This window comes from Capsella rubella, unplaced genomic scaffold (assembly GCF_000375325.1).
Source record: "Capsella rubella cultivar Monte Gargano unplaced genomic scaffold, Caprub1_0 scaffold_1, whole genome shotgun sequence".
Taxonomy (NCBI): domain Eukaryota; kingdom Viridiplantae; phylum Streptophyta; class Magnoliopsida; order Brassicales; family Brassicaceae; genus Capsella; species Capsella rubella.
The window spans coordinates 9,152,329-9,179,544 of record NW_006238923.1 but is presented as its reverse complement, the minus strand read 5'-3'; the positions used below and the strand labels follow the sequence as shown (position 1 = coordinate 9,179,544).

General features: G+C 36.0%; 4 protein-coding genes and 2 non-coding genes across 8 annotated transcripts; 3 read left to right on the top strand and 3 right to left on the bottom strand.

The window, feature by feature from the left end:
* The first annotated feature begins 255 nt into the window (after positions 1 to 255).
* LOC17896691 (THO complex subunit 2) lies at positions 256 to 13,471 on the top strand. 3 transcript variants are annotated; one of them, XM_023788818.1, is made up of 35 exons: positions 256 to 392; positions 503 to 697; positions 793 to 918; positions 1,024 to 1,065; positions 1,555 to 1,614; positions 2,127 to 2,189; positions 2,417 to 2,497; positions 2,833 to 2,904; positions 2,981 to 3,028; positions 3,132 to 3,200; positions 3,290 to 3,423; positions 3,590 to 3,665; positions 3,996 to 4,189; positions 4,554 to 4,634; positions 4,779 to 4,983; positions 5,064 to 5,294; positions 5,414 to 5,494; positions 5,585 to 5,704; positions 5,793 to 5,852; positions 6,360 to 6,487; positions 6,833 to 6,929; positions 7,016 to 7,144; positions 7,636 to 7,739; positions 8,062 to 8,242; positions 8,430 to 8,596; positions 8,766 to 9,372; positions 9,476 to 9,580; positions 10,270 to 10,425; positions 10,544 to 10,624; positions 10,696 to 11,097; positions 11,483 to 11,690; positions 11,785 to 12,297; positions 12,412 to 12,590; positions 12,851 to 13,152; positions 13,308 to 13,471. In XM_023788818.1, the coding sequence occupies exons 2-35, from the start codon at positions 563 to 565 to the stop codon at positions 13,375 to 13,377; spliced, it is 5,307 nt and encodes a 1,768-aa protein (XP_023644586.1). In that variant the 5' UTR covers positions 256 to 392; positions 503 to 562; the 3' UTR covers positions 13,378 to 13,471. The 3 variants fall into 3 exon arrangements, with proteins under 3 accessions (XP_023644586.1, XP_006303882.1, XP_023644585.1); XM_006303820.2 differs by having other exon boundaries at positions 11,785 to 12,590; XM_023788817.1 differs by having other exon boundaries at positions 256 to 697; positions 11,785 to 12,590.
* A 992-nt stretch (positions 13,472 to 14,463) lies between these two features.
* LOC111828819 lies at positions 14,464 to 14,548 on the bottom strand. The gene has a single exon (XR_002832579.1). It is a non-coding gene; the product is annotated as a small nucleolar RNA Z159/U59 (small nucleolar RNA).
* Positions 14,549 to 14,607: 59 nt separating this feature from the next.
* LOC111828820 lies at positions 14,608 to 14,693 on the bottom strand. The gene has a single exon (XR_002832580.1). It is a non-coding gene; the product is annotated as a small nucleolar RNA Z159/U59 (small nucleolar RNA).
* A 1,594-nt stretch (positions 14,694 to 16,287) lies between these two features.
* On the top strand, positions 16,288 to 18,072 carry LOC17897946 (putative caffeoyl-CoA O-methyltransferase At1g67980). Its single transcript, XM_006304416.2, has 5 exons — positions 16,288 to 16,366; positions 16,584 to 16,669; positions 17,061 to 17,205; positions 17,309 to 17,437; positions 17,610 to 18,072. The coding sequence occupies exons 1-5, from the start codon at positions 16,310 to 16,312 to the stop codon at positions 17,898 to 17,900; spliced, it is 708 nt and encodes a 235-aa protein (XP_006304478.1). The 5' UTR covers positions 16,288 to 16,309; the 3' UTR covers positions 17,901 to 18,072.
* A 618-nt stretch (positions 18,073 to 18,690) lies between these two features.
* On the top strand, positions 18,691 to 20,482 carry LOC17900298 (putative caffeoyl-CoA O-methyltransferase At1g67980). The gene is made up of 5 exons (XM_006303261.2): positions 18,691 to 18,835; positions 19,029 to 19,114; positions 19,472 to 19,616; positions 19,735 to 19,863; positions 20,038 to 20,482. The coding sequence occupies exons 1-5, from the start codon at positions 18,779 to 18,781 to the stop codon at positions 20,329 to 20,331; spliced, it is 711 nt and encodes a 236-aa protein (XP_006303323.1). The 5' UTR covers positions 18,691 to 18,778; the 3' UTR covers positions 20,332 to 20,482.
* A 181-nt stretch (positions 20,483 to 20,663) lies between these two features.
* Positions 20,664 to 24,632, bottom strand: LOC17899476 (microtubule-associated protein 70-2). Its single transcript, XM_006306912.2, has 11 exons — positions 24,254 to 24,632; positions 24,091 to 24,176; positions 23,488 to 23,553; positions 23,222 to 23,392; positions 22,960 to 23,130; positions 22,704 to 22,859; positions 22,461 to 22,607; positions 22,277 to 22,348; positions 21,652 to 22,191; positions 21,333 to 21,556; positions 20,664 to 21,227 (listed from the first exon to the last, which is right to left on the bottom strand). The coding sequence occupies exons 1-11, from the start codon at positions 24,510 to 24,512 to the stop codon at positions 21,179 to 21,181; spliced, it is 1,941 nt and encodes a 646-aa protein (XP_006306974.1). The 5' UTR covers positions 24,513 to 24,632; the 3' UTR covers positions 20,664 to 21,178.
* Positions 24,633 to 27,216: the final 2,584 nt, after the last annotated feature.

Sequence of the window (27,216 nt, the reverse complement as noted above, 5' to 3'; positions counted from 1 at the left end):
GGTTTAAAGGTTGCAACTTCCAGAATTATATCCGGTGATTCGCACAGCAGAAAAAAATCCATATATAAAAAAAATTAAAATTCATGAAAAAATCGTGGTGGACTCAGAAATCATATGAGCCCATAGGCCGGTTACAGTTTCAAGCCCAATTAAACAACATCATCCAGGATAATTTCATCCTATGACAAAACCGGATCCGGTTTGTATTGAAACTGTAAAAAACATTAATTTTCTTTTTGCTGAAACAAAGACGACAGGAAACAAAATCGGAAAAGAATAGTCCCTCCTCCTCCTCTTCCTCTACAAACAAAATCACACAACACCGTCATCGTCGTCAACAAATCAAATGATCCAAAACCCTAATTTCTCTTTTGTTCTTCTCTGATAAAATTGTTCGTTCCTCTCCCTTCCCATCTCATCTTCTTGCTATCGAAATGCTTGTTTTCTGTTCTACAATCGGATTTTCCAACAGTCTAAACCCTATTTGCTTCATCTTATATAGGGTTTCGAAAAAGGGGGAGAGTGAAAGATATACACACACAAGAAAGTAGGGGGGTGTAAGATGTCTCTTCCGCTACTGGAGTGTAAGTACGTGACGGAGGAGTTTGTTCGTGAAGGTAAGAATGGCAACTATGGAACCAAGCTGCCCAGCTCTGTGCCGATGCTTCGTTTCCTCTACGAGCTCTGTTGGATTTTGGTACACACACATACAACACTTCTCTTCGTACTATCCAATCACTGCCCCTATATGTTGTTCGAGTTCCTGAAGGGTGCATCGTGATGGATTATCAGGTTCGTGGCGAATTGCCAATTCAGAGCTGTAAATCTGTGTTGGACGGTGTGGAGTTTTTGGATAAGCCATCCAGAGAAGAATTAGCTTCTTGTTTTGCTGATGTTGTGACTCAGATTGCTCAAGACGTAGGTTTTTTCCAATAACAGTTTTGACATTGTTTTAGCTTACAGTTCATTGTGCAAGGGTATTGATACTGAGGGTTGGATTGTTTGCTATGTTTTGTTTTGCAGCTTACCATGTCCGGAGATCAACGCTCTCGCCTAACCAAATTGGTCAGTACTACAATTTATTTTACGTTTTAAAAATTAAATTGTTGTTTCCACTTGTTAGTTTTGAATGCTTCTAGCTCTTTGAAAGTGAATCGTGAGATTAGAGACCACAACAATCATGCAATAGCATTGTATGTTGAATAAATTAGATCATGTGGTGTTTAGCTATCAGCTGTGTTGTAAGGTTCAACCATTCATTCTGGGCGGATTGCAAAAGGTCCCTCATTGTTAAAGGTTCCTCAGCTTAAGGAGCTGAAGCTTTACCCGTATGGCCTTAGATTCTCTATTAGTGCAGTTTGTTATTGAACTTCCTTGTATGCTTGATCCATACTCAGAGAGCTACTTACGTGATTATTGTCTGAGTTTTTTGCATATTTCGTATTTGAAGATTGCATACTTTAGTCTGCTTCCTTAAAAGATACCTTATGTTCTCATTTACCATCTCCTCAAGGTTTCTATGCTCACAGCTGATCAGTTGTTTTTCATTTGTAGGCGAAATGGCTTGTGGAATCACAGACAGTCCCTCAAAGGCTTTTCCAGGAGCGCTGCGAGGTAAGCATTATGTTATGTTCAGTCAATGAATAATCAGGAAAATGCCCAATAAACAGGGTAATACTAAGAGAATCCCTATATTGATAGTACTTAGTCGAGAAATACAGCACTGAGAGGTTTCTGAATAGAGTACCCTCTTATCCCCCCTTAACTTTTACTTAGTTCTCTATAATTCCCTCACTGGCACCCCTCATATATATAGCATTTGCGTTATGCAATCTTACTCCCTATCATAGAAACGGTAGCAAGAACAAGTCTAGTTATTGTAGCTGCTAAGCTAGTTATAGAACTTAACTTCAAGGCTGAAGCCTATTCCTGAAGCCAGCTGGTCTCACTGAATAGCCCTCTTTTCCTTGTTTTTATGATGTAAGGATAGGAGGGTGCAGGTCCTAAAATGTATCACGTTATTCCCATTCTAAGTAGTTTATTCCCCAGCTAACCTCTCTACTTTCTTAATCAGTAAGAAATTAACTTTTCTGAAGGCGCTGATTGATTTGGTTATTTCCTTTTAGGAAGAGTTTCTCTGGGAAGCAGATATGGTTAAGATAAAGGCCCAAGATTTGAAGGGGAAAGAGGTGAGTACTTCACACTTGCGTTAATGTGACATACAGTTTGCTGTAGAAATATATGATGATATTATCTTGTTTAGTCATCATTGTAGCTGCACTGTGGTCTGATATACGTAATAGTTACTATGCGCGAGTTGCTATTGCGGAAGATTAATACATAAAAGAATTTCTTTTTTACCAGTGTAACTGCTATTCATTGTTCAGAAATAACAATTCTGGTTGGTGCTACTCAGGTGCGATTAAACACTCGTCTTCTGTACCAGCAGACAAAGTTCAACTTACTCCGTGAAGAAAGCGAGGGATATGCCAAATTGGTTCGTTATAGATGATCTCCAGCTTTTTTTTAATCTCTTGTCTTTCTTTCTGTCAATTTCGTTTCCATGCTCTTTACTTATTAGACACTCTGAACAACATTTTATGGAATGCTCCTGAAATAATGAAAAGGATGTCTTTTCGACAGGGCTGATTTGGCCATTTTTTTTTTCACTCTTATCCAGTTGGAAGGCATATCTTCTAGTTTAATTATATTATAGCTAGGGAGAGTAGTAAACATATTATCACAGCAGAGTTTCCTTTGATTTATGAAGTTTGATTGAATCAGATTGTTCATACCCCAACTTAATACAATAGTTTCTGCTGTGGAGTGCAGGTCACTCTTTTATGCCGGGGATCTGCAAGTTCTTCGCACAATACATCAGCAGCAACAATGGGAATTATTAAGGTTTTGATTTGGCCAATACATTATATATCGTATATGTATTCCATTTACTTGTTCTCAACTTTATAATTCATTGCAGTCACTAATTGGGCATTTTGACCTGGATCCAAACCGTGTTTTCGACATTGTAAGTTTTCATTGTTCATTCTGTCACATTTTTGTTTGATATCACATATTGAATTGATATGTCCTTCGCTGTTAGTAATGTACCCTTTGTTATTGATGAATAGGTTTTGGATTGCTTTGAAATTGAACAAGATTACGACACATTTCTCAATCTAATTCCTATCTTTCCCAAGGTTTGGAATGTTTTCCTCGTATGCTCATATTCTAATGCTTAGCCTGAGAGACTATTTTTGATGCTAAAAAAATTCTCTTTTATATGCAGTCTCATGCTTCACAAATTCTTGGATTTAAATTTCAATACTATCAGAGATTAGAGGTGAATACCCCTGTTCCAGTTGGGCTTTATAAGCTTACAGCCTTGCTAGTAAAGGAAGACTTTATCAATCTTGACAGCATGTGAGTACTTTTCCTTCAACTGGTTTGAATCATTTAACTTTTTAGCAGTGCACTGATTCCATGCTTATCAGATTGCTGCATTTTCTATGTGCCTCTGATAACTGAAGCTATACTATATATATGGACCATATGTTCTAATGCTGTTTTATCCGACTGTTGTGACCAGATATGCACATCTGTTACCTAAGGACGAGGAAATTTTTGAGGATTATAATGCTTCATCTGCAAAGCGAGTGGAAGAGGTACAATTCAAAATATGAGCTCGTCCATAATATGCATATAGGTGCATGCTTGTAGATGTTTTAAGATAGTTTTGTTCTGACCTAGCTTAAGTTGTCTACATGTCTCTTCTGAGTTCAAACCTTTATTTCCCTTAGGACAAATGAACAAACTTGTTTCCTCTACTCTTGGATAATCTGCTCATCTTGCCTTTGCAATCTTTAATAATTACTTACATACTAAACTATTTTCCATCTTCCTGGAAGCCATCCAATTATTTGTTGTTTTTGAGGCCTTACGTTCATATGTTTATTTATGAGTTATGATTTTTACAAGTCCCTCCTCTTCTACAGGCCAATAAAATTGGAAAGATTAATCTTGCTGCTACTGGGAAGGATCTTATGGAGGATGAAAAGCAAGGAGATGTCACAGTAGATCTCTTTGCTGCTTTAGACATGGAAACTGAAGCTGTTACTGAGCGACTACCAGAGCTTGAAAATAATCAGACTCTGGGCCTACTTAATGGTTTCCTCTCTGTGGATGACTGGTATGTATACTGTTAATTTTGTTTTACTTAACAAATCCATTGTCATAAAAGCAGTCCATTTGGTTTAAGGAACACGAACCAGTGCTTGTAAAATTTTAAGTTATATTCTTCATGAGCGTGAGATTTGTTCTTGGATTGTATGCAATTGTTAATTTTGTGATTATTGCATCACCTTTTATTTCTTGACTGTTACTAGTGTCTTCTACCGAGTTCACGTTTCAGATCAACACTATCGTAGAAATTTGCGTCCGCTCTAATTAATTATACACAAAGCTGAGGAGTAGTTACATATCCCCTTTCTGCTCCACTGAGTTGAAAGCTCTTGGTTTTTTCTTCTAAGACTTTAACTCTTACTTCTTCTCAGGTGTCATGCCAATATCTTGTTCGAGCGTCTTGCCCCTCTTAATCCAGTGGCTCACAATCAGATTTGTAGTGGCTTGTTTAGGTTAGTGAGTAAAATTTTAGCTCAGACTATTTTGTACTCATATGTATAACGGCTTCATCCCTTTGTATCTTCGGCTATATTTATTAGCGAAGAGATACTGCAGCTCTGGCTACTAATCTATGATGACACCAATGATGTTTTCAGGCTTATAGAGAAGTCAATTACTCATGCTTATCGCATTGCACGTCAGACACGTTTTCAAAATTCTTCTTCTGGGGGCACAGAAAAGATCACACCAACTGCTACTACAACAGCTAATAGGACTTCTCTGGACCTTCCGAAAGAATTGTTTCAGATGCTTGTTACTGTTGGACCCTACCTGTATCGCAATACACAACTATTGCAGAAGGTGAGCTCATCTTTAAAAAACTGAATGTTATATCCCAAAGATTGAAGAATGAAGCTGATATATATTTATCATGGTGGCAGATTTGTAGAGTATTAAGGGTTTACTACTTGTCGGCCTTAGATCTTGTTCGCGATGGGTCTTCAAATCAAGAAGGTAGTGCATATGAAGTTTCTCGTGTGCACCTGAAAGAAGTTAGATTGAGAGTGGAAGAAGCTCTAGGAACATGCCTTCTGCCATCGTTACAGTTAGTACCGGCAAATCCAGCAGTTGGTCATGAGATTTGGGAAGTGATGAGTCTCCTTCCATATGAGGTTGATTTGCTTCTTTTTCTTTTTTTGTCTACCGAGGTTGATTTGCTTATGTTTGTTCGTTCCAATTATTTTTGGTTAAAACGTGATGGTCAGTCTTGCTGATTAATTTTTGTATTTAGGCTCGTTATCGCTTATATGGTGAGTGGGAAAAAGATGATGAGCAGAATCCTTTGTTGTTGGCAGCAAGGCAAGTGGCAAAGGTAAAGCAGGATGACTTATTAGGCCACTATTCCCATATAATAGGAAATATATATCCTTCAGATCCTCAGGATACTATTTTCGTATGTCAGTTGGATACTAGAAGAATTCTGAAACGGCTTGCAAAAGAAAATTTGAAGCAGTTAGGAAGGATGGTGGCAAAACTAGCTCATGCCAATCCCATGACAGTGCTTCGAACAATTGTAAATCAGGTGTCAATCTACCACAAACTGTGCGTTGCTTCATTTTTGTAATTATATTGTTCAGACGTGTCTAACTGTCAGATTCATGTTGCAACAGATTGAAGCATACAGAGATATGATTGCTCCTGTTGTGGATGCCTTCAAGTACTTGACGCAGGTCCGTTATGCCTTTTTTTTTGTGTGGGTCTTTTTGGATGCTATGCTTTTATTCACCTTATGCCCTTACTCTCCCCAGGTCTGTTCATTTTCTCTAGAAAAAGAGTAATTTTATGAGATAGACGGATGGTCTTTTTGCCAGTGTCTTGTTTTCAGAGTGAAAAGTAAAGCTAGAATCTTTCTAGTGATTATGATTTGGCTTTGTAGGTTTTCTACTGATACATATAACACATTCATTCTGGGGTAGTTTTAATATGTGGGACACACGGATTTGTTGGTTTGGTTGATTCTCATAGACGAGCCTTTGAAGTAGGTAACAAGGGAGGGAGAAGTCATTGTAAATTGGGATGCATTCAGATGCTTCCTAATATTCTAACATTTGTTTTCAATGATTTCTTTCTATTTGATCTTCTAGTACATTGGAGACAGTCTGTTATTGTTGTTTTTGAGATGCTTCTGCCTCCATTATGCACACTCTGATGCTTTTTAAATTATTCCTGATTCACAGCTTGAGTATGATATCCTGGAATATGTTGTGATTGAGAGACTGGCACAAAGCGGACGAGATAAACTTAAAGACGATGGGATTAATTTATCAGACTGGCTTCAATCTTTGGCATCATTTTGGGGCCACCTGTATGTGTTATTCTTTTGAATCATTAATGCATGCTATAACTAGTTTCAGTACGCTTTTAGAGATATAGTTGATTGTTATGGATGTTTTACTTCATGTGACTGCTTACAGCAGGCATATTTCAGGTTTGCCAAGGATAGAATAGAAAAGTGTAGTATTATTTTTATGAAAAGCTGTGTAAGGAGTGAACTTGCAATTCTAATGCTCAAAACCATTGTGCGTACTTGGTGAAATTTGGTGAAAAGGATTTTTTTTTACTGCAAGATGCACATACAGTATTATTCAGAAAGTATAAAAGCTGTACTCCCATCTTTTGTATAATTTTTTAACAATATTATGTTATCCAGGTGTAAGAAGTACCCATCAATGGAGTTAAGGGGTCTTTTCCAGTATCTCGTGAACCAATTAAAGAGGGGCCAAGGGATTGAGCTTGTTCTTCTCCAGGTACCCTTTTTGGCTTTTATTCCAAATTTTTATGATTCCACTATTTCAGACTAATGGGGGCTGACTGTAATTTGTAATGGTTGTAGGAACTGGTCCAGCAGATGGCAAATGTACAATACACAGAGAACCTTACCGAAGATCAGTTGGATGCTATGGCAGGAAGTGAGACTTTACGTTATCATGCAACATCCTTTGGCATGACGCGGAACAACAAGGTTTGTCGTTTTAGATCCTCAAAACTTTCAAATTAAACTTCTTGAATCTTGAAAGAGCCAAGCATTAGTCCTTACCATATGTGCCTTTATTGCTTACTGCTGTTAGAGAAAGTTGCAGATGTTGTCAGCGAAATTGGATTCTTTATTTTCAGTAATCTGAATGAAACTAATTGATTAACATCTGTATATGCTAACACCCGTGGGTGTCTTATATATGCATTTGCATGCATAGATGTTTTACAAACATGTGACGGGCTGTGGAAAATTTGTTTTATTTGAAGTCATTCATTTAGAATGCCTGGTCTTGTAAGAAATACTTTTCTGTTAACACCTCTTCTATACTTAGTTAGATGCTAGGCTCTTTACAGATAAAAACATTTGTGGTTGTGGTTGTGGCATCAGTATTAATTATCTTTGTTTATTTACCTCCGATATCATTTTGAAGTATCATAGTTCTTAAACATTTCTGATTTATCTTCCTGTTATTTCAGGCACTTATCAAATCATCAAACCGTCTACGAGATTCTTTACTTCCAAATGATGAACCAAAGTTAGCTATCCCCCTTTTGTTACTTATCGCCCAGCATCGTTCTCTGTAAGTTGACAAATCTGAGCACTCGAAATTGTTTGATATTTGGAAGTCTGCATTAATTGTTTGCATGGAAGCATACAAGTCCTGCTGGGGCAGGATGCCTACGATTCTACATCATATACCTGGAAACATAAATATATATGGAAAAGAAAATCGGTGTCTAAGAACAACATATGTACATTGTAGATTTTTCATTTTTTGATCTGACTACAGACAATGTTCCTATCTCTAAACTGAGTATGTGTACTGGACACTTATTCATTTAGTCAAGAAATCATAATGTTTGGGATTTATTCTATTATAATGTAAACTACTTGATATGCAGAGTTGTGGTGAATGCGGATGCACCATATATTAAGATGGTCACTGAACAGTTCGATAGATGTCATGGAATTCTCCTCCAATACGTGGACTTCCTTTCTAGTGCTGTCAGTCCTGCTACTGCTTATGCTCGGCTGGTACCTTCGCTTGATGAGCTTGTTCACACATACCACCTTGAACCAGAGGTCTCTTGATCTTTCTTTCTTTAGTTCCTTGTTCTTTATCCTTGTGTTGCCTACACTCTTCAATAATATGGATTTCATGACTTTAACTTATGTATTTCTGGTCTACATCTTTAGCTTTTAGTGCCGCCTTTTTGTGATCACAATTCTGCAATTTGAAACCCAGACTTGTGTTCTAATCCCATGTCAGGTCGCTTTTTTGGTATTTCGCCCTGTGATGAGGCTCTTCAAGTGTCGACGCAATGGTGATGTTTCATGGCCTTTGGATAGTGGGGAATCTATGGATGCGGATTCTGAAATATCAGAGTCTGGGAGTTCTATGATTCTTGATGTCGGTGCATCTGAAAAAGCTGTAACGTAATATTTCAACTCAATTTCTATAGTATAATTTATTGTTTCAGCAACACTCTACGTGATGTCTATTTTGTAGTTTCAAATAGTCTCTTTCTGAAGATTTGTAGTTTCTCTCGCTGTTAAAGAGTTAGTTATTTACTTGCATTTAATTTCCTCATCAATGTGTTTGCAGGTGGTCTGATGTTCTTGGTACAGTAAGAACAATGCTGCCTTCAAAAGCTTGGAATAGTCTATCACCAGACCTCTACGCTACTTTTTGGGGGCTTACGCTGTATGATCTTCATGTTCCTAGAAATCGTTATGAGTCTGAGATATCTAAACAGCATACTGCCCTTAAGACACTTGAAGAGGTTGCTGATAATTCTAGCTCAGCAATTACGAAGAGAAAAAAGGAGAAGGAAAGGATTCAAGAGTCTCTTGATCGTCTAACCGGGGAACTGAAAAAGCATGAAGAACATGTTGCTTCTGTCCGTAGAAGGCTTTCACGCGAAAAGGATACATGGTTGAGTTCCTGTCCTGATACTTTGAAGATCAATATGGAGTTCCTGCAACGTTGTATTTTCCCTCGTTGCACATTTAGCATGGCAGATTCTGTTTACTGCGCAATGTTTGTACATATGCTTCACTCTCTTGGAACACCCTTTTTTAACACTGTCAACCACATTGATGTACTGATTTGTAAAACGCTGCAACCAATGATCTGCTGCTGCACTGAATATGAAGTTGGAAGACTTGGGAGGTTTTTGTTTGAGACCTTAAAGATTGCATACCACTGGAAGGTCACTTTTAAACTTTTATTTTAATTTAACGATAATAGTATAAAATTGGGTTTTTTTTCTAACCTAGTTTCTAATGCTGTTGTTGTCTCTAATCTTTTCTCAGAGTAAAGAATCAGTCTATGAACATGAGTGCGGAAATATGCCAGGGTTTGCTGTTTATTACAGGTACCCAAACAGCCAGCGTGTCACATTTGGACAATTTGTGAAGGTTAGAAATTCTGACCCTTGACTTATATTTTTCTGTTACTTTTAGTGTAATACTTCATCATTTGTCTCAAGTTTTAGGTTAAAAACTCTATACCTGTCTTAAGCATTCTTGTTTGTTATAATTTAGTATTCTTAGTTATGATACGCCACATGTAAAACTGCATTTTAATACATTTCTGAAAAGTAGTATTGGCTAACTTGAAGATCTTTGAATAGGGTAATCGTCTAGAAAAAAAAGCAAATTTCAGTTTTTGAAGGGAAACTAAGGGATTGCATATCAAGAATAATTTATATGATGAGTAGCTGAGGCAAATCAGTGAAGAATTTGTTCACTTCAGTAGTCAATTCCTGAGTTACTTACAGTGCATTTATGCAGGGCTTGAGTAAATCTTACACTGTTTGAAATAGACGGTTATTTTAATTGGTGCCGGACGTTCTAATCTTTCTCTATCTTAATTTATTGAACTCATGGTATGACGCCTAGAAAAGTAGTGAAAAATAGCGTTTTACTTTTATGGAACTGCAGTGCTTGTGCTCTGTAATTTTGGTATCTTCCATTTCATTTTTGGATATATTTTCCCTATGTAATTCCACTGTATTTAGCTATCAAGTATTCTTCTTTAACTAGTGGTAACAAAGTCTTATTCCTTTGTGTTTTATATCTGTTTCATCTGTTAATATCTCTGAAAGGTACATTGGAAATGGAGTGGAAGAATCACACGGCTTTTGATCCAGTGTCTGGAGTCTAATGAGTATATGGAGATTCGTAATGCCCTAATTATGTTAACAAAAATATCTGGTGTTTTCCCAGTTACTCGGAAAACTGGGATAAACCTTGAGAAACGGGCAAGTACCTCTTTACTACACATCTTTTGATTCTGCTTCTAAATTTGATTTCTATCTTTCCCGCTGTTTTCTTCATGAAAGATTAATGTTTCTTTTCTTTGATGGTCTGGTCTCGCAGGTAGCCAAGATTAAAAATGATGAGCGAGAGGACCTTAAGGTCTTAGCAACTGGTGTTGCCGCAGCCCTGTCTGCAAGAAAAGTGAGTGCTAACCATAGCAATTTCATATTCAGTGTTTTATGCAATTTCACTGAATGTCGTTTATTTTGCAGCCACATTGGGTTACAGATGAAGAATTTAGCATGGGCTTCCTTGAACTAAAGGCCCCGCCAGTCCATACTCCAAAACATACTTCTTCCCATGGTTCTTCCCAGAATGGCTTGTTACTTGGTGTCTCCCATGGTGAACCAACTGGGGAAAGAGCTAGTGTTAACCAACAGACTGAGTCTAGCGGATTGGGCAAGGACCAGTTGTTGAAAACTAAACCGCTAGATGGAAGAACAGAGAGTGTACCTTCAAAATCTGATCAACATCTAAAATCAAAGGGAGGCAATCCATTGGATGCCCAACCATCCATGTCTAAGAAGTCAATGGAACAAAAGGAAACAGATGAAATAGCCAAAATATCTGATGAGAATCTTGTCAAAGCTGCTTCAAAGTATTCTGAAACTGAGGTATGGTCGTGTTCTCTTCTCTTTTATTTGCAGTTAGCCACCCGAACAAGCAACCCAAAATTTTCAATAGCATGTGTTCACAAAAATTATGTAGGAAATTATCCTCCCCATTCTATCTTATTTGTTTGCTAGGGCCAATTATATTAACTTGATAGTTAGGACTGATTTAAGGGAAGTGATAGTTAAAAGTTATACTTGGGGTTACTGTGTAGACATAAGGACTGTCTTTTATCTGTATCACGTATTCACGTCGGCTGTGTGTCACTGTGTTGTGAGTGAGGGCGCTATGGTCAATTTGGTGGCTGAAAGAATTAAGCTAATCAGCATTTTCAGGATTGTTTTGGTTTCTAACTTTGTATTATGTATAAATGTTTTTGGCTGACAGTTAAAACCTTCCTCTAAACGAAGTGCATCAGTGAACAAATCTACAAAGCAAGATTTTGGAAAAGATGATGGAAAGTCTGGTAAAGCTGGTGGAAGAACATCCACTGCTGACAAAGATCTTATTTATTTGGAGAGCAGGCAATCAGGTTTAGCCAAAACTCCTTCCAGCACAGCAGCCAATGGTAGCATAGCGACTGGTTCATCCAAAGGTTTCATCTCGCTCACAAAATCATTAAATGTTCATGGAAGCTAACGTAAGTTGGATAAACTAGTCTGGTATTCTGACTTTAATTTCTGATGCAGTAAAAGACGATGGTGCTGAAGCTTCGGATGCACAAAAGCAATCTTCTCGGACTGTTCATTCCCCTCGGCATGAAATCGTCAGTTCTGTGAGATCGAGTGATAGGTTACAAAAACGAAGTAATGCTGTAGAAGATAGTGAGAGAATAAGTAAACGTCGTAAAGGAGATGCTGAACACAAAGAGCATGACAGTGAGCCTCGATCAAGTGATCGAGATAGATCAACAGATGCTCGACTGGATTTAAACAAAACAGTTACTGATGACCAAAGCACCCATAGGGATCAAGATAGATCAAAGGATAAGGGTAATGAAAGACAGGACCGAGACCACAGAGAAAGAGGTGAGCGTTCTGATAAACCTCGCGGAGATGATGTAGAGAAAGCACGAGATAAATCCTTGGAACGTCATGGTAGAGAGCGCTCTGTTGAGAAGGGTCTAGATAAAGGAACAACTAGGAGTTATGATAGAAATAAGGATGAAAGGAGCAAAGATGATAGAAGCAAACTGCGACATGGTGAGGCATCACTTGAGAAATCTCATTCTGATGATCATTTTCATTCTCAAGGTTTACCCCCACCTCCACCTTTACCTCCTAACATTGTTCCACATTCTATGGCCGCGAAAGAAGACCTCGAAAGAAGGGCTGGAGGTTTAAGGCATTCTCAGAGGCTTTCCCCGAGGCATGATGAAAGGGAGAGAAGACGCTCCGAGGAGAATTCATCAGTTTCTGTGGATGATGCAAAACGTCGAAGAGACGACGATTTTCGTGACCGAAAGCGAGATGACCGAGAATCAATCACTGTAAAGGTAACATAGCTCCCTCAATACATACCGCAATCGATATTTGGGAACTGAAGAATTTTTCGCTGTAGTTGGCATCGTCATGGTTCTTTCTCTTATCTACTTGTGTGTTATGGTGATTTGTCTCTGATTTCTTGAACATTTCTTGTTGGATAGACATTTGGTCAGTTTTTAATCATGAAAAATGAGAAATTCGATGGAGTGTTGTCCACCATGATCTCCCTTTTTAAGCATACGAATAACAATCTGATTTCTACTCTATGCAGGGTGAAGAAAGAGAAAGAGAGAGGGAAAGAGAAAAAAGCCTCCCTTTGAAAGAGGATTTTGAAGCCTCCAAGAGAAGGAAGCTTAAGAGGGAGCAACAGGTTTCATCTGCAGAGCCAGGGGAATATTCTCCCATGCCACCACATCAATCGTCTTTATCGACCGGTATGGGAACATCATCGTACGAAGGCAGAGAGCGGAAGAGCAGTAATATGATGCAACATGGAGGTTATCTTGATGAGCCAAGCATCAGACTTCTTGGGAAAGAAGCTTCCAGCAAGATGACTCGTCGTGATCCTGACCCGTATCCTTAAAAAAAAAAAGAGAGCCCCGTTACCAACATATATAATATATATATGCTCGAGTTTGCATCATGAATCAAACCTTTATATGATGCATCATTAAATGGTATCTTCAGAGTAATCCAAGACTTGGTAATTTCCTTGACCTTGGTATAAGAATATACGACCGTGAATGGGAAGAGGAGAAGAGGCAGAGAGCAGAACGGAAGCGGAGAGATCGGAAGTAGACTGATGAATTGGCAGATCCGTGGTGTTTGTTCAATGAAGACAACTGGCTGCATTTGTTGTACACGTACTGTTAAGCACCATTCCATGACCATGCGATCTACTTTGTCATTTGGCTCTCTGCCAGAGTTTGATAATGACTTGCGAGACTTTAGAAATGCTCATACGAAATTCCCAATTTATATTCTGTTTATCCAGATTTGAGGTTTTGTAAACTTGTAGCTAGCCAGGGAAAATAGATAGTGTAACAAATTACAAATATCGAATTTTGTTTACTCAATTGTTTTAAAACAGTGTGGAAAAAACGTCTGAATCAGATTTTAACAATACAAATGGTCCGCAATAAACAACCTTGACCTGCTATGTTTTATAAAGACTATTGGAAATGATAATTACAACTATTTTGGTTTGCAATGGCGATATGTAAATTTTGATATCATAAACTTTTTGATTTCCATCAACTTAAAAGAAAAAAGGGAAAGCAAAAGAGTAAGGGACTACTACTAGACTCACGCTTCTGAAATATGCCGTCGACTAGTTTTAACTTTTAAGTATGTAAATCCGTCCTTAGTGCTGCAGTTTTCCATTTCATGTCATTGCTTTGATAAGGATAAAGATGAAATCGATATCACATAATTTTTCCTTTCGTCGGCTAAATCAAATTGAGGCTTAGGGTTCATGCTTGAGAATCACTTCTCTCATTTCAATCCAATGTGGTAAAGGTATTTATATGTCTACCGAAATCAAATTGTTTAAAAATAAAATATTTAATTGATCAATTTTGTTTTGTTCTGTTTTTTTCACTGTGAATGGTTGAAATTATGGGACTAAAAATTACAGATTTTCTTATCAAATTTTATTGAATTAGTATCAAAGAATGTGACAAATCGGTTCTGTTTCATTTTCCACGCTCATATCTCTCTGTAAAATAAAAGCCATAAGTCTCAATTCCCAAATTTATCAGACTTTTCCTTGATTTCTTAAGACAAAAGTTTCTTTGCTGCTTACTCGTGTACAAGAGTCTCAGATCGATCCAAAAACACACAAAACTCATTATAATGTAAACTATAATCATATATAAAAAATATAACTCTTCAGTTCAGGTCTCCAAATTTTTTCAGCACATTGAAATCTCAGGAGAACGAAAGTTTTAGTTTTAACATCATCAGAGTTTGTTTTACCCACAACACAGACAAAAACTAAAAAAAAAAAAAGATTAAGTAGAAATTGCCTTAAGCTCAGTTCAGGTCTCCATAATTTCTCCGCATGATTAAAATCTCGGAAGAACGAAAGTTATGATTTGATCATCATCGCTAGGCAATTTTTCAAAATCCAAACCCAGAAGAAAAAAAAAACAGCGATAATACATAAGAACCACTACTACTTGTGAAGAAATCAATAGAGAAACTAAAACCGACCAAAGCTTAAAAACAAAACGATTAGAAAAGTGAACTATTTGGTGATATAAGGTTACGGCCTCATCACTTGGCTATTTATATGGCTGGCCACAATGGAAGAGGGAGGCTGAGGTCGTCGTGGTGGTCGGCCACTTAAACAAACCCTAGCTCTCTCTATCTTTTGGGCTTTTATTATAATGGGCTACATTATTAGTGGATCTTTCTAATTGAGCCCATGTGATAGAGATATCTTTAAAAGAAAAATCCAAAAACACTACTGTTTGCAACTCTATTATTGCTATTTTGCTGGGGTTCATATTTTAATATAAAGACTCTACCACAGCCGTTGGATCACATCCCCACGTTATCAACACGTGGTTCAACCAACCCAATATCCATTAACAGAAACAAAATTGCTACATTCTTTTACAACTAAAATATTGTCCCCCATTCATTATTTCATCTTTTTCACTATTAATATTACTCATCATGCTTTTTTTTTGATAAAACATATTTGTCAAGACGTGTAATACAATTTCTAAACAACTACATATTATTTATTATTAACACTAACACATCATCCACGATTTCATAACAAAAGAAAAGAAGTACTTTTATATTGACTACTATATAATAATATTGACTACTATATAATAATATTTAATTAACAGAACTAAAATAATCTTGTAATTCTTCAAAAAAAAAAAAAAGAGAGCAAATGAACATTATTAATGAGTTAGGGGTTGGGTTAAGTGATTATCGTGTTCAGTTTGATGAAAGTGGAAAAAAGTGCTGTCGAGAGTGAGTGATTAAAACTAATAATTTTTGCTTGTAGGATCGACACGATATCATGAGCACAAGCGATTTGGTAAAAGGCTTAAAGCTAATGAGGAATGCAAAACATTAAACATTATTGAAGAAACTTGAGTCTCGCTCACTAAGAGCAACTCCAATACAAGTTTTTTTAGCAAGTTTTTAAGAGTTAGAAAGAATAAAAAATAATAAAAAAATGTGTAATAAGCTAAGGAAAAGTTTTTAGCTAAGAGATTTAGAACATGATTCTTAGAAACATGTGTCAATTTTTCATTGAGTGCAACAAAGAAAAAAAGAAAAAAAACAAGGTTTCTGCTTTTGAAAAAATATAATGCTTAAGAACTTTACCATTGGAAGATAAATTTTACTTACTCTTTAAAAGGTTTTTAACTTCAGATTTTATATTTTTTTGTAATTAAAATATATTAACAAACTTTTTTAAAAATTTACCATTGGAAATGGTCTAAGTGGAAAAGCTTGGTTAAACAGAATAACTATGTTGTAATAAGAGTTTAACACAAAACAAATTTAAGAAATTTGAAACATTGAATGGTAAGTAGATTAAAAATAATATAAAATTAAGACACTTGTCGAGCTGTTGAAAACTATTTAGGCCACTCTAATTTTGTCGACTGTTTATGTTCTCTTTAAATAGAGAGTATTCGAGCTGTTGAAGTTGAAGGCATCAAGAGAGAAAGATAAAGAGAGAGCTCTATATATATATATGGCGAAGCAAATGTTTCCACCCAACGGGATTCTCAAGAGCGAGGCTCTCAAAGAGGTCTTTTAGCTTGTCACTTTTTTATTTTGTTTTGTTTAAATAGTTTTCTTTACGACTCTACTTCTTAATGTTCTGTTCGGATCCCACAGTGTTCTATGAAATTTTACATTGTGTTTGTCCGATGAGATTAAAAGCTTTTATAATGATTCAGATTTTCCGTGAGCTAAACCCCAACCAACATTATATACTAATGGTACGTACGGTTGTTGTTGTGCAGTATATCTACGAAACGGCGGCGTATCCAAGAGAGCATGAACAGCTCAAGAAATTACGAGAAGCTACAGTCCACAAGCATGGCTATATGTAAGTCTGGCTAGCTACAACTTCTATTATTGTCCATATATATACCCATGAGCTAATGTTTTACAAGAGTAATATACGATATCATACTCTTAAACTTAAGAAGTACACTTGCAAGTTTCCGTAACATTAGCTAGATCCTAATTATGCATGTACTACTTCCACGTAAACGTAAATTAATTGATTTGTTTTGGAGTTTTAACATTTTTATAATCATAACATTTTCAAATTTGATCAGGAACTAGAATTCTAAGTCTAGTGGTGTGGCTAAGTCAATGTGTCACTATATCCCACAGTTTCAAAATTTTCTTTTATAGTAACTAAAAACAATTGAGACTTTTATATATCGGCTACATGATTGCTAAGACAGATAGATAAAATCATGTGCATACAGGAGCGTGATGGGGGTACCCGTCGATGAGGGGCAATTTCTATCAATGCTTATAAAGATAATGAATGCCAAGAAGACACTAGAGCTCGGTGTTTTCACAGGCTATTCACTCCTCACCACAGCCCTTGCATTGCCTGAGGACGGACATGTATGTATACGGCCATACATGCACAGTCGTCCTTAATTAATTTCCTCTAAATCAAATATAATAAGAGCTAAACAATGTCTACCCAACTCTTTTGGATATACAGGTTACTGGAATAGACATTGATAAAGAAGCTTACGAGATGGGTCTAGAGTTCATCAAGAAAGCAGGTGTTGATCACAAGGTCACTTTCATCCAGTCTGATGGTGTTCAGGCCTTAGACAAGATGTTAAGCGTACGTACGCATGATCCTTAGTTTACATCAATAGTCATGTTTCTAATATCTCTTATAGTACGCACTTGCGTGATTAATTATTAGTTTTGTTATAAAAATATGTCAGTAATAATCAACATTGGTTAATAATAATATGTATACGTATATGATGATGATGATGGATGAACCACAGGAGAATCCAAAACCGGAGTTTGATTTCGCATTTGTTGATGCTGATAAACAAAACTACGCCAACATGTACGAGAGACTGATGAAGCTGGTGAAGGTTGGTGGGATTATAGCGTTTGATAACACATTGTGGTTTGGGTTCGTGGCAGAGGAAGAAGAAAGCGTCCCAGAGCGCATGAGGATGTATAGAGAAATCCTAATGGATTTGAACAAGCAGCTAGCTGCTGATCATCGCATCGAGCTCTCTCAAGTCTCCATTGGTGATGGTGTCACTCTCTGCAGGCGCCTTGTTTGATTAAGAGAGTCATTTAATACTTTGACTGTGACAAGACTAGATCGAATCACATGTCCTTATCTTATCTATCGCAATATTTTCTTATTTCAATAACCATCCTAGCTCGGTTTGTTTATCCGGTTAAGCTCTATTTTGGTCAAGTGTTGGATTGGACCACACAATTAAACCTTATCGTCATCTCCCTGTGTCTCTCTTCCGCGATCATATATGCTTTTTACAGTTTCCATGCATGTGTTTTGTTTTTCCTTGTGTGACAGTTTCCACATTTATTCGTGGGAGTGGGTAAACACAAACATAACAGATCCTCCAATATTTGTTTTTGTTTGTATTCAACAACAGGTACGGTCCCCCTGCCGTTGAATGTATTTCACGTGTGGTTTGATAATGACCACCCAACATAAAAAAAATGTCGGCTAGCTGCCTAGCTCTCTTATCATCACTCGAAAGTATGCAACATGAGCTTTTTTTTATCTTTTTTTTTCTTTTAAATAGGTAATTTGGATATACTTATGAGGAATTTGGAGAAAATCCTCATAAGTATACACATAAACGTTTTAAAGTAAAATATACTTTACAATTTTTTTTTCTTTTGGACAAAAGTAAAATATACTTTACAATTTTTTTTTCTTTTGGACAAAAGTAAAATATACTTTAAATAAAATATTTATCAAAGATGCAAAAAAAGAAAAAAGAAAAAATAAAAATGATGCCTATACAGTATACAGATGTCGAGCTGTTGATAACTACTAGGCCACTAAAACGTCAATGATTGTTTGACGAGTAAAAGAGATATAAATGGGTTATGTGCGTCATAAAGCTTTCTGAAGCAAGGCATCAAAGTTGTAGAGAGAGTGAGAGAGACAGAGATAGAGAGAGCTATGGAGAAACAACTGCTTCCGCCCAAAGGGATTCTCAAGAGCGAGGCTCTCAAAAAGGTCTTTTAATCATGAGTTTATACTCCCTACTTAATTGCTTGTGTTTTTTTTCTAAATTTTGTTCGGATCCCAACTCTTGTTTAATCTGCAAGATTTTACTTATATAGTTTTGTCCGATGAGGTATCTATCTATATGAAGCTTTAATTATCGTTTGTGGCTTGTGTGAATCAATACTTGTGATATGTGTGACAGTACATATTTGAGACGTCGGCTTATCCAAGAGAGCATGAACAGCTCAAGAAACTAAGGGAAGCTACGGTCCACAAGTATGGCAATTTGTAAGTCTGGCACTGCAGCCTCTATATATATTGTCCATGTTTCTATAATCATAATTTGTATTAATGAGCTAATATTTTGCAAGAGTCTATAAGGTCATATTCTTAAACTTTCGTGACAATCATTGCAAGTTTCATAACGTTAGATCCCAAACCGTAAATATGTATTTCCACTAGCTTAAATAAATTGATTTTCTTTTCTTGCTTATGAAAATATCCTAAAAATAAACAATTTTTTTTTTTTTGACTTATTAGCTTTAGTGGTAGGAGTTGTTGTGCCGGGATAGAATATAATATCAATGAAAAAGATTATACTAATAATGAACGAACGAAACAAATGATTTGTGTTTGTATACGTAGAAGCGAGATGGAGATACCTGTTGATGAAGGGCATTTCCTATCGATGCTTCTAAAGATAATGAATGCCAAAAAGACACTAGAGCTCGGTGTTTTCACAGGTTATTCCCTCCTCACGACAGCCCTTGCATTGCCTGAGGATGGACATGTATGTACACGTATTCAACACTCTCTTTATTTACTTAAAAATATATATATATATCTAATAAGACATAAAATGATAAGAGCTCTTAACATCTATATATGAACTCTCATGGGATATACAGATTACCGCGATAGACATCGACAAAGAAGCTTACGAGGTGGGTCTAGAGTTCATCAAGAACGCAGGTGTTGATCACAAGATCAGTTTCATCGAATCTGATGTTCTTCAGGCTTTAGACAAGATGTTGTCCGTACGTAATACATTACTATTATATCTATCGGTCCTTAGACAATATATTTGTTGATGTTCTTGATCAGGCCTTAGACTAGATATTTTTTACTATATTACATTTAGAATTAGCTTTGTTATATCCTCTTAATCTGATGACATTATATTGGTCGTTATGCATGATCATGGAGCACAGGAGAATCCAAAACCAGAGTTTGATTTTGCATTTGTTGACGCTGATAAACCAAACTATCCCAACATGTACGAGAGACTAGTGAAGCTGGTGAAGGTAGGAGGAATCATAGCGTTTGATAACACACTGTGGTTTGGGCTTGTAGCAGAGGAGAAAGAAGAAAGCGTGCCAGAGCATTTGAGGAAGAACAGAACAGCCATTATGGAGTTGAACAAGCAGCTTGCTGCTGATCCTCGTATTGAGCTCTCTCAAGTCTCCATTGGTGATGGTGTCACTCTCTGTAGACGCCTTGTATGATGAATGAGACTCATCAAAATACCAAATGTACCTTTTTAGTTTGTTCGGCTTGGGATTTGACTCGTCGTCGAGTGATTTTCTTGTGATGTGATTTGATCACCTTTCAGTTTTTATATACGAGTCCATGCATTAAAAGAGTGCAGTTGAGTAACAAGCTCTGGAGGTAAAATTAAATACGGTAGAATCATATAGTTCTGCAATAGCCTGAGTATGTGCAAAACGGGTTCACCTACTATACATATACTGTATTTTCCACTTTTGTTTCCATCCGATGATGTCATGCAATGCAACCATCTTTGTGTATCACAAAAGAGATACTAAAATGCTAATTAAGATCTGAATACGAACCATATATATAAAAATCATATATCATATATCATCAGCACACCCAAAATACAAACGAATAAATCACACATAGAGTGCAATAGAAGTAACAACAAACAAATAAGGAATCAAGAGGTACACAAACTCTAGAGAAGCACAAATACCACCAAAGAGCTCTCTCTAACCCTATACACCCAAACAAACTAACTTCCGGAAAAGGAGAGACGAAAATGTTAGCCAAAATGTCACATCTTTCTCCCCTCTCTTCCTCGGCTTTTCCTTCTCCTGTCCTCTAAACCCACTTTAACACCAAATCTATGTCACAAACTCTCTTTTCTTTTTTTACTAGGTTATAGGTTTGAGGATGGGAAATATCAGCATGCTAAGTTATATATGGTGATACAACCAATCACATGAGGTAAGAAATAAAACAAAGTAAAAGCATGATATAAGGTTAAAAACAGCTTAATAACAAGAGCCTAGTAGGACATTCCTTTACTTGTTATTTTCTGGATTCTCCCCCTCACTGGGTACTTTTCGTTAACCCACCACTCCGTCCAGCAGCTGCAGCTCTGTGCAAATCAAAACAGAAAAATTTGTTTGAATACCATATTATGAACTAAAACTCTGAGTATTATGTAGCTAGCTAACCATGAAATGCGCAATACAAAGTTTACCTTCCCGCAAGAATCTGGGCGGTGTTGGATGGGGTCTTGCTGTTTGAAAAGGTCTTGCTGTTTGAAAAGGTCTTGCTATTTGAAAACCTTTTGGCTCTCGTGTCCTGATCTTTCTCCACGCGCATTGCAGCAACTTCTTTCTCCATCGCAGCTACTTCCCTTCTCATCTTTTTCGCTTCAACCTCCATTGCCTTTGTTAATGTTTCCACCTTCTTTGCTAGCATCTACAAACCCTCAAATCATCACTACTTCCTCCGTTTACAACAAGCAAGTTTTTCTTTAAACAGATTCATATGGCATAAAGACATAAAATTGTTACCTCGATAGCATCATCTTTGTCTTTGAGGCTTTGATCCTTTTCATGAGAGGCTTTCCTCAAAGAAACAACTTCTTTCTGTAGTAAATCATACAAGACACCTGGGACACTGTCCTCACTTGTTACTGCTGCAGGGTCTTCACTTTGTGGCTTCTCCTCTGAATTTTCTTTCCACCCATTACCTGACTCTGCTTCCTTAGAGTCATCAGTAGCCTTGTTGAAGGAATAATTCCCAGGTCCATTTAAAAGTGCTTTTCCCCTATCCAAGGATCTTGTGCCTCCATCAAACGACTTAGATGTTCCTTTAGCATTCTTCAATACCGAAGTTGAGTTAATAGACAAAGAATGCCTCATCTGAGAAGTTGGAGCTTTCTTTGATAAAGAACCGTTTGATGGAAATTTTTGTAAGTTTTCAGCACCACCAAGCGACTGCCTGCGAGAAGGTCCATTACTCATGCTTCTTGCGTCTGGTGTGTTCCTGGTGCTGCTTGAAGTTCCTCTAAGTGTCTCCTCAAGTACTTTAAGCCGCAGTTGAAACTTTTCCTGGTAAATGCAAAAACAGCAATTTTACCTTTTTGTTCTGTGAATAACCAGAGAGAAGCTGTGACTAATGCATAAGATTGGTTACTTTTAACTGTGCTTCAGATTTAGCAGCTCGATCTGTTATGGCAAGCTTATCGCGAAGTTGCTGCATTTCTCCCTGCAAAAAGTACGAACCTAAAAGTGAGAATGTAGATATGGACGGGCCTTGCTCAGTGCAAAAAATTTGCATCCTAAGATTCTAGGAGAGGGGCCATCATATCAAAGTAAACCTGTAGAAACCTTCGTTCTTCAAGCCATTGCTTCACAGGCATCACTTTGTCATTACCATCTTTCCACTCATTAGCTACCACCGTGGCAACTCTGTTTGCTGTGACCTTTGCACGTGCAAGCTCCCGGTCAAGAGTTTTCCGTTCTTCCTGAAAGATACAGCAAGAATATTTTCTATATCAGTAGGCAATCGCTGTGACAAGGAATTAGAGATTCTATGGCTTTTCTGAAGTATGTTTAGTTACATTCATCTCTTGAAATTTCCGCTGGTAATCCCTCACGGCATTAGCAGCAGCACCACCTGCAAGAACAGCCTCTTCCAGTTCTCGTACTGTCTGAGTAAGCTTTTCCACTTCAGCTACCTTCTGCCTGTGCATTCTGTCTAGAATTTTGTTTTCTTCCTAAAATACAAGTAAATTTAATCAGATTGTTGGCAACGACATGTTATGGGAATATACATGGATTCAGCAAATACAAAGCATAAGATGGTAACTACAGAACCTGACAGATTTCTATTTGTTTCATCAACTCCTGGTTCTTATTTTGAAGATCATCAACCAAGGCGGCTTTTGCCATGGCAGATTCAACGGTCCTCTCAGCTTCAAGTAAGGCAGCTTCCTTTGATTTAGTCAGACGGTCTAAAGCCCTGTTATCTTCTTGAAGCTTTCCAATCTATGCAGATATACAGTGACCTCATAAATTTTCAACATCTCATATGGAAGTAGCTAGCAAGCAATTAGACTTAAAATGGCAATGTAAATACCTCTGATCGTGCAAGCTTAAGCTCAGCTTCTAATGGAGCAAGGATGGCTTCAATTGGAGGCATGTCATCATCCTTTTGAGCAGCATGGACCCTTCTTAAGGTGGCTTCAGCAGCAAACTGAGCAGCCATTGATGCTTTCTTTTCCTCATTGATTTTCTTGATTTCTAGATTCTGCAACACGGTTGATATCAAATGTTTCTATGATTAGCATAATAAACGAAAGATGAATATAAAAATCGAACCAAGGAAGGATCATCGAACAATACTTTGCTTTGGAGAATGGATTCAGTCAATTTGAGCTTCTCATCCAGTTTCGTAAGCTCCTCAGTAAGCTAACAAACAAACAAAAACATAAGATGTTAAAGTCAATCACAAGAAGCATGGAAACTCACTTGTAACTACTTAGACCTAAAGTCATGTGTACAAGTTTATACTTAAAAGTCAAGATCAAGCACATGGTGTAATTACTCGATCAAAACTAAGTAAAACAGAATAAATTATGTATGTTCTCCAACCACATTGCCCAATACAACACTGAGATAAATGCACCTGAACCAATCATGACAAATAATTTCTTCAACAAACTAGGCAACTTATAAATTTGTGGTGAAATAAAAGTGACCACAAAAAAACTCACAGATGTGGTTGAAACCCAAAAATAGAGAGATTAATAATCTTCCCTTGAGAATTCCCAAAATGAGTGAAATTTATCAACCATTATTAATTGGTTGAACCAAAATGAAGCGAATTTACCAAAACATCGAGACATGATTAAACTTCCCTAACACTTTGCTAAAATGTGAAACTGAAAAAAAACAAAAACAAATCTTCAGACAAAAAAAAAAAAAGATAAAGTTCAGAGACAAAACCTCTTCAACAGCTTTCTCTCTTTGTCTCTCAGACAACCTAAGCGCTTTGATCTCAGCGTGTGCTTCTCCTAACTCCCGATCCTTATCTGCATCCCAAATAATTTGTCTTAAAAATCGAATCGACACAGAAAAAAAATAACAAGATCGAGCAGCATTATCAAACCTCTAACATCATTCTCTAGTCGATTAAGCTCCACTTTCACTGGATCCGAGCCATGAAGCAAAGTAATAAACTCATTATCAGCAGCAGCGTCAAAGCTCGGCCTAATTGGTCTCCTCTTCGACGAGCTTTTACCACCGCTGCTCTCTTTGTAAGACGCCGACACAGTCAGTGACGGATACGTCGCCGTCGAAACCGGAGGTTGTGAAGAATGCTCAGTAACCGTCGCAGATACATCTCCGTCACCGGAAACATCCGACATCTCCGATCTGATCCTTTAGATAACCACAAGAACACTTATAAATCCAAATGCGAGAAGAGATTGTTTGAGAAGAACTCTTTTTTTTTTTTTTTGGTTTTTTTTGCTAAGTGAGAAGAGAGAATGAATAATAATAAAAGAGAGATTAATATATAAATGCTGTTACAGTTGTTTCTCTCTCTCTTTCTATTAGTAATAGATTTGACAAGACAGCGAGAGAGAGAGAGAGAGAGAGGATGACGCAAGATTTGTAATTAATTAAAGCATGATCTCCTTCTTCAACTTCAAACATGTTACCTTTATTTCTGATTAGTCAAATAAACTAATTTAGTAATCACTAATTAGATTAGAGAATTATTATTATTTTAATGTACTATGTTTTCTACTATTTTCCTCTAGTTGCTTACAGTGAATTGTGTCGCTTGGATCTATCTTAATAATATTGTTAAAGATAAATAAAAAAAGTTAATTCTTGGTGTGTAAATTTATTTTAATGTAAATTAATCCAAAGTAATAATAAGAAATTTCAGTTTCACTACAGTTTTTTTTTTAATTAACTATTGATATCATGGAATTTTATGTTGCATTAGTGACTAATCACTTTGTTTTTGTACATTCTGTTTTAAATATAATTTACAGAACAGAGAAAACTATATTCAGTTTTGTTTTTTAAAAGAAAGGTAGATGTGTTCAACTTTTGCAATTTATATACCTTATGTAGTTAGATGTGTTTAAGTTTTGATAATACGTTAGATAATTAATTATATTGGATAAATAAAAGACTATGTTGACTTGGACCAATATGTTCAATTGACTGATAATTAGTAATTAGTGAAGAAGATTAGATATACAGGGAGATGCTTTGCGCATGAAAAGAGGGAAAATATGTTCGATGTCCCAAATATCTTTGTTTCACTTTATCTCTTTTCGAGGGATAATGCTTCTTCTCTTTTTGCTCAAGTAAGGTTTTGGGTTTTGTTCTAACTTCCAAAATCTAACCCTTTTGTTAAAATCTAATAGACAAGGATAAAGAAAAGTATATGAATTTTAACACCTATCCCATTCCTACCTACTAGTAATATTATTATTTTAGAATCGTATTCGTAAAAGATCACTTACGAATATCAGCCTTTAAGTTTGGAATAAAAGAGCTACATTATATGACTATTTATCATAACAATATTGCAATTAAAAGCATGTTTACCTTGTTAACAAATATAACATATGTTCAACCATTGTTTTAAGTAATATTAGTATAGTGGTTAAATGCAAGTTATATATGTTGATAATTCAATGAGAGTATTTTGGTTCTATTTTTTTTAAAAACAATTTTTAACATACTCTTACTAATGTTCTATGACTCCTGAATAAATTAAAGCAAGATGGCGGACCCACAGCCAATGTGGTGGGGGCAGCTGCCACCAGCAAAAAAAAAAAAAATTATTAAATATTATTAGAAAACAAAATCCGCCCCACCAAAAAAACTACTTTTCATCATTTTTTTTGTAAAGCCCATTAATCCATGTACCAAAAAAATATATATTAATATATAAATTAAATATTTATTAATTTAGACCTAATTTTTTGTTATTTTCTTCTTCTTTAGTCCTTTGGTTTATTTGTGTGACAACAAATCAACAACTATCAATTTGTGAGTTTATTTTCCTGCTTTTTTTACAATCGTTTCTATTATATAAGCATTATTTTTTAGTCAGTTAATTTTATTTAATCAGTTCAAGTTTATAACTATGTTTCCTGGAAAACATTATATAGGTTTCTATGTTATACATGACTATATTAGTTTTTGCAGTGATAATTGTTTATATGTTTATTCTATGATTAAGCTTTTATGGAAGTTTGTTACATAATTCAAAAATTTAAAATTAATAAATTTTAAAATATAAGTCTATAAATTCAAAATTTTCTAAATTTTAATCAATAACATTTTTTTTTTTTTAATTATTTGAATCTGTCACAAATGAAAATATGGTAAAAAGGTTTCAATTGTTAAATGAGCGTCTGAGTGGTTTTGTAAGATGTTTAAAGTTTTTACATGACAATTTTATGTCTTTTATAATTTAGTATTTGATAGTTTTTTTACTATATTTTTGCCCCCATTGAACAAATTTTCTAGATCCGCCCCTGAGATGGAGTTGTTATTTTTGTTAAAAATCAAGATGTTTTTCTTTATAAAATAATTACGAATATGTTTTGCTCAAAAAACAATAATAATATAAATACATGTAAAAACAGGATAATGTCTAAAACTTTTTTCTTCAGTTTTACAGAAAACAAAAGAAAAATATACTTTTTTGTACTTTTTCCCAGATACAAGAAGTACGCATTAAGCAGCTTATACAATATGATATTCCTCAATCCTCAGTCGGAAAAATAATTCTGCAATCTTACTTAAACCGAATTTTTTTTTTTATAATTAGTATTCCGTACTCTCTAGCTCTCACATGTTTACACTGCAAAGAGACCTGTCGCTACACTATATAGATCTATTATTAATTTTTATCATATACTACTACATGGGTTATAAAATTCAAAGTAATTAACTGACATAACGATCGATCAGACTAATAAACTCAATTGATATATGTTTCAAAACTATTGTTATAGAGTAGTTACGCAAGAAGCCTTTGGTTTGTTTAAAAGCATCATCACAATATGTAATTGGATACACTAGCCACATATTTTAAGA